General features: G+C 43.3%; 1 protein-coding gene across 9 annotated transcripts in view; it reads right to left on the bottom strand.

Annotated features, from left to right (window-relative positions):
- Positions 1-2,177, bottom strand: part of ptprk (protein tyrosine phosphatase receptor type K) — a 107,156-nt gene extending 104,979 nt beyond the window's left edge. For 8 of the 9 annotated variants that reach the window (XM_056581763.1, XM_056581765.1, XM_056581764.1 and 5 more), the window contains exon 1: positions 1,854-2,177. In XM_056581763.1, the coding sequence (XP_056437738.1) occupies positions 1,854-1,929 (76 nt within the window). In that variant the 5' untranslated portion in view covers positions 1,930-2,177. The remainder of the gene's footprint in view (positions 1-1,853) is intronic. The other variant, XM_056581771.1, reaches the window with a different exon arrangement.
- Between the last annotated feature and the right edge of the window lie 4,690 nt (positions 2,178-6,867).

Below are 6,867 nucleotides of genomic sequence, written 5' to 3'. Positions count from 1 at the left end.
GAGAAGTGGCACACTTAGCTGCATAATAAGAAGCTAAATGGAGGCGGATCTATCAAATTAAGTCCTAATTGACTAACGCGGTGTTAATTACAATACGATAGACGGCTTTCAAATCCCATCCAGCGTGATGTACGGGGATAGCGGAATGCAGTATGGCTGGCTGGAATGACAAATAGGTTGTCTGAAAGCAGCTTATTCACAAGGGCTGACATTGTTGACAACTTAGGTTGTAAATAGAAGGACTTTATGCTGCACACACATCGGATATGTAGGCCCCTAACCTATTATTAGTCATTAAAGGGTTGTTTTTCTTTGTACAATTTGACTAGGCTACTTTATTATATTTTTAACTGCACCTAGTGGTCTAGCAGCAGACCCTATCTCTAGGAGCCTTTGAAGAAACGACACGTTTTTGTCGTGCAGATGAATTAATTATCATGGGAGGGGGGCACAGAGGGAGATGCGGATTGTAATGCAAACGTTTTTTATATTGATAATGCGCAGGTTTAGAGGCCGATGCAGTGATTGGGGGTGTTTAACTAACCGAAGTTTTATAGGCGACTTAATTCCTGCATCATGATCTATCCCCCCTATCCGAGGGGGGAAAACACCTAATGAATGCGGAAAATTATATCCACGCAGAAAGAAATGTACACGGGACCGTGAATAAGCCAGAGGGAAGAGGACGAGTTCCGCTCCACCACCACGACCAGGTCACCTCCGTCCGCACCGCCTAGCTGGCACGGTCAGACCCAGCGGAGAGCGAGGAGCCATTACATTTTAATCCCCGATTCAATAGAACACCTATATTAATTTAACCAGAATCTCGTTTATATCCGAATAACCCGTGAAAACACACGGCAATGGGTTTGTAAAGACCCCGGAAAGTTCCGTTCCCCGTGTCTTCACAGCCCATCGCCTACTCGTTGAGCTGTGCGCTGCTTCGTGTCCTCTCCGCCTCACATTCTCCAGCGTAAAAGTTACATTTGGGCGTTCAATGTGTGTTTGTGTATTAGTTATGTGATATTTATTCAACCCGTTCGTCTCATGCCAGCGGCATGTGGGTGACGGTCGGGCACCGCAGCAGTAACTTTGTAACTCTTCCACGCAGGTCTCTGTAAACTCTTACCTTCCCAAATCAAAAGGAGGATTGCGAAAGCTAAGAGTTTTCACACACAACTGTGTCACAATAACATCGTTCAAATCAAACGCTGAAGCTCAGATACCGAGCGCTTTATTAAACGTGTCCGCGTCTCCTTTTAGACATTTAAGTTGTTTCAACCCACTGGCTCACTCTTGTTACACGTTAAATCCCCCATTAAAAACACCGTGTCTGCACTTGTCTTAACCAAACAGACCTACGCCGTGCTACTTTTTCTCTGAAATATGCAACTACGATCAGCCGAAAGAACGGCAACTTTAACGTGTGCTTTACGTCCACCCCTGCCAGGTGACATCTCCCTGATCAGCCCTCGTTTCACATTTAAATGAATCCGTCTGGATCTAAAGTCAACAAGGCTGCAGCTCCATCTTGAGAGTTCATTGCGCCGTCTATCTCCCCCTTTCTTCTACACATAGGCCTACGATACAATTAAAATATTGCACTACCTTTTTTATTTCCTCTAGGGAATGCGTCTATGAACTACTTTCCTCTGGAATGAACCACGTAAACAGGAGGGCGAACGAACTTTTTGCTCTGCACCAAAACACACCTGTGATTATTATCGTCATTGGGACGTAAAATCAGGCACGGTGGATGTCTCTAAGCAGCACTTTGAACAACAAATACCCCCGAAACAGGGAGAAACTTTCTGCAGTCGCCCTGTTCCCCGACTCGCTCCAGCACTCCTTACCTGTCGGTATCTGACCCCAGACTCTCACGCTCGGCGAAAGGAGAAACGTGAGTCCCAGGAACAAAAATGTATCCATGTTCACAGTGTGCTGGCACGGCTGATAGTTTTCCAAAGTTTTCCGGTTAGTTTGGGATGATTTCCAACCTCTTTCTTAGTCTTTTTTTGGTTTGTTTATCCCTGTTGCGGATTCAGGCGCCCCATTCTGTCTGTGTTTTCTCGTTTCGCTCCGGTCTCGCGGACACTACTTTGTTTCACGGGGAGAGGAGCGCGAGCAGCTCCCGAGCTCAGCGGCGGCAGCGAGTGAAAGTATGTGACGTCACACGGTAGACTACCATGCAAAAAAAAAAGAGAGAGAGACTCCGGGAAGAGGGCGACAAAGCCCATGGGAGCCGCGGAGTGAACCAGAGGATAGCGAGAGCACGCACGATAATTAAAGGCTAAATAAAATGCTAAACGTAAGAATTTCCTTCCGTGGCCCCAGGAAGAAAAAAAAACGCCTCGTCTTATTGTTGCACTTATAGGCCTGATGTGTTGTCCGTTACAATAAAATAATGTGAAAACTGTAATTTGTCCAGCTCTCAATTTAAGTATAGGCCAACAATAATGGTAATAATGATATTTGTTAATATTATCATCAGTCATTCACTCTGCTATCATTCAGTGTAGACTGAGAATAGACTACCTTCCAAACATGATGTGGTCTCGATGGGCTCACAGCCAGCCGGGGTTAAGAAGACTAACTCAAATAAAAATCTGAAATCACGCATGTTTACACATTTGTCACACATTTTTCTTGGGAGGTTTCCGATGAAGTTGGCACAATGGCAGTCCTTCAGGTAGTGTGACGGAACTACAATCCCCATACAAATTGTTCCAAATTATGTCAGCGTCTGTATCAATCTCTCCATACCTTCAATTAACCCCGCTATTCACATTTTCAAACACCAATAGGCTATTAGCCTCAGGTCTGCAGGGCCCATGCTAAGTGGTTTAAGGGCCTCACTGGTTTTCTGTGTTATGTTTCCATTACAGTCATCTCTAATCTGTGCTGATAACAGGCTGCTGTGTTGACTTCAGCTAGATAGCATTATGTACGCAACAGGAATAAACACAAAGAAGACACCTTATTTGATTTACCCGTCATTTGTGGAACACAACATTTGAATGGGGGCCCACACATGTTGACTTTCTCAGGTTGATGGGGTTATGGCATGACTAAGCTAGACTCGTATGATGAATATCTCATGAATAATTCTAGGCTATGTACTACTGCTGTAACTACTGAATATGACTGTGTTGGCACTCTGCTGCTCATCTTTATGGGAGTCCTGATATGAGAATATGGCAGCACCCATGCCTTCCTGCTGTAAGTGGATGTAGAGGTGGGCAGTGCGATCATAGCAGCCGTGGGCATCTCCACAGGCAATACCACCAGAACACACTCTCTCCCTGTGTTGTCACAACATGCAACATTCCCACACATGGATCGATGTTCCAGTTCCTCTCTCAATGGTAGTAGGATTCTGCCTTCAACAAATGAATAAATACGGTATTGATCAATTGAGTGAAAAGCAACTTTAAGCTTGAACGTTGTTGACGGATATCTTACACAGAGATTGCGATATAACTGTAACCTGTTAGCAGTCCAAGTCCAATGATTTGATGAACTGTGCTATGTTTAGTGTACATGAAAGGTTGTTACTACTAAATGTAAAAAAAAAAATGGATTTAATTGGCAAAAATACCTAGTTTTTCACAGAGCCTACAATGTATATTGGTATATTGTATCTTGGTATACTTTGTGAAATATTTGTAGTTAATCACAATATTGTTGATACTTCAATATACTTCAATTGTTAAACTTTACTTGTAAATCTCTTTGAATTAAAGCATAATAAATGTATGCACGTAAATAAGTATATTTCTGAGTGTATGCAGTGGCACATTAGCAGTTTCGGCACATTGTCCACATGAAGCGCTCTCCAACAGAAAGGGCAGAGAAGAAGTGGGCTTGGACAATAGGTTCATTAAAAACTTCTCTAAAGGACGCTGTCACGGCCCATTGTTACCATGCCACAGGAACCCTCTTCAAGTCGACAAGCCGTTCAGAAAAACCTCTGCATTCAGTAAGAAAATAAACCACAGAACCCAGGGTCAACCGGCTTTCGCCTCGCAGCCACGCCGCCAATCAATTCACATCCTGAATCGAAAGTGAGTTTTCATTTTCTAATGGCGCAGTGTTCACTTTCAATTATTTCTCAGGGACTTGGACATGATGGGCACCTCCGCCTCCTTGGGACAATCGGTTTCAATGGGGTGCAAACTCATGGATGGAGCTTCTTTGAGAGGGAGCTCAAATGCACTTGAGGCTGGACAACGCCACGCGACGCGAGGTCGGACTCGTCCATCTTGCTTCAAAGCGAGCCGTACCGCACACAGAAAAATAACATCAGTTGAAGAAATGTTCACTTTGGTACGGATAAAATGCAGTCTTATGACACATATAAGACACAAAACAGATAGAATAATGAAACAAACCAACACGACGCATTTTCTTGCGACCAAATCCTTACTTTTTCTTGGTAATTTGGGTTTTTCAAGACTGATGGATCGGGGGAGATGGATGGATGCATAGATGGATAGATCATGTTCATAAATGGATTGAAGGATGTTTGGATCCATGGCGGTATGAATGTACGCAGAACCAGGGTCAAATAATGCATGGTGTTTAACTGTGATTGTGTCTGCATTGGTGAATTAGTGACGTTCCATTAGAGAATGTGAGAAACCCTTGGGAGATGGAGAGCGAAAAAGCAAAATCAACATGATGGCAGATGGAAGGGAGGCTGAGGACAGAGGAATCAAGGCGAAGACACCAGTGGCAACGCAACAGCACAGCCAGGGTGACGGATGGAGACAGGACGGGAAGGAACGAGAGGGAGGGAAAACAAGATGGAACAGAGAGAGAGAGAGACACTGAGGAATAGGGAAAAGAGCAGAGGTGAAGTAAAGGTTTTAAGAGGAGAAAGGAGAATGTCTAGTGGAGTGAATCTGTGTAAATGCTCTCAAGGCTAAATTCCGGACACAAAATTCCTGTTAGAAAACATAAAAGAGACCCGGAGAGGGTTAGAAAATGTGAATCCTTTTTGATAGATATGTCAATACCAGCTCTGTCTGAAATCAGGACAGCACCAAGCAAAAACAGGATGTGAAAATATGATTGAAATATGTTCAATTTAATGAAAAGCATCTGCATTTTCATACATTTCTTTGTAAGGACATAATTTGTGTCAAAATAATACTCTCTGTTGTTGAGGGACACATCATTTCAACACTTTAAATGCAAACACTTTACAGACCAAGACCAACAAGACAACAGTGTGATTCAAGGACATTAAAGATGGAAATCTCCATCTGTTGCTGAATGGCAGAATTGTATCCCTACCAATGATTAAGAACACGCATCGTGCAGACTCTATGTATGAATTTCTACCTGGTTAAATAAAGGATTGATTGATTGATAGGACCCGACCCCCTTGCTCTTGCATCTGTATCTATTCTGAATTCAGTATACAGGTAAAAGCCAACGGGTTTAAAGGCCGTCATAAACAGAGAAGAGCTGCGCATACTTTGAGATTGACTCATACATTCAGGAAGGGAGACACATTTGCCCATTTCGTCATGTTCCCACAAAGCGCAAACGGAGGCACATCACAGTGCTTTTGAGTAAAGTTAATAAAAACGCACACATACATAGCACGTTATTGAGACTAAATTCGTTTCATCATATTGAACGCAACCTTTTAGTGTTAGAAAATCCCTAACCCTAAGTCAGAAGAGTCCAGTCAGGTTCACTTTAGCGAATGGTGGTGGAGGAGTAGTTTGTCCGTCTTTGTGGTTCCCGGCCTCCCCATTCTTACCTCGCAATCTACATCGGCCACACAGATGGTGGAGGAAGAAAACAAGTTAGAGAGAAAAGTGCAATCAATGGAGTTGGGGAAAATAAGGCGTTGGAGTCAGGGTTGGCAAGTCTTCCTCCAGACACACACACACACACACACACACACACACACACACACACACACACACACACACACACACACACACACACACACACACACACACACACACACACACACACACACACACACACACACACACACAGAGAGCTGGAGCAGCCAGGGCCTGTGTGTGAGAGATATTTCGCTTTCAGTCTCAAGGTTGGACCATTGGCATGCAAAATATGTGTGTGTGTGTGTGTGTGTGTGTTTAGATAAACGTTTGGAAATGAAGGAAATAAATAAATGTGTGTGTGTGTGCTTATATATTGGTTTTTCAGACTCCAATCCACCACCAAAGTGTGCACCCTCACATGGGGTTTTAGACTAACACACACATACACACACTTGAACACTTGCTCATGCGCACGCATAAACACACACACACACACACACACACACACACACACACACACACACACACACACACACACACACACACACACACACACACACACACACACAAACACACACAGCTGAAGCAGGTTTTTCAGCTTATCATTCAACGTATTGTGGCACCAGACGTTGCATGTGTATACTGCTGTTGCAGAGTTGTCCAACAACTTGCTCAAGGTAGCACATATCTGATTGTAGTTTTCCCACAAACCTGGATTTCACATTGGTCCATGCCACTGGTTGGAGACACTAAAACGGGGTATCCAAAGATCAACCATCTGACATTTCCTCAAAAAACCTGGTTGAAGCTTCAATGTGTTTTGTTCTGATTGTATTTCCCTTATACATTACGCATACAGTAGACTCTCTGCATTACTTTTTATGTTGTCTGTGCGATTTGCCAGTCTGAATAATAAGTACCTTTCTTAAGCCGCTTCTTTAATGTAAAACACAATGTCAACAGATATAGGAAGATACAATAAATCAACGTAAATATTTTATCGGTTCTGTACATGGCATTTTTTTAAGTAAGAAGAAAAGTTTAGCAAAATTCCAAAGCA

This window comes from Gadus chalcogrammus, chromosome 21 (genome assembly GCF_026213295.1).
Source record: "Gadus chalcogrammus isolate NIFS_2021 chromosome 21, NIFS_Gcha_1.0, whole genome shotgun sequence".
In the NCBI taxonomy this organism is placed as follows: Eukaryota; Metazoa; Chordata; class Actinopteri; order Gadiformes; family Gadidae; genus Gadus; species Gadus chalcogrammus.
This window is presented reverse-complemented; position numbering and strand designations above follow the sequence as displayed.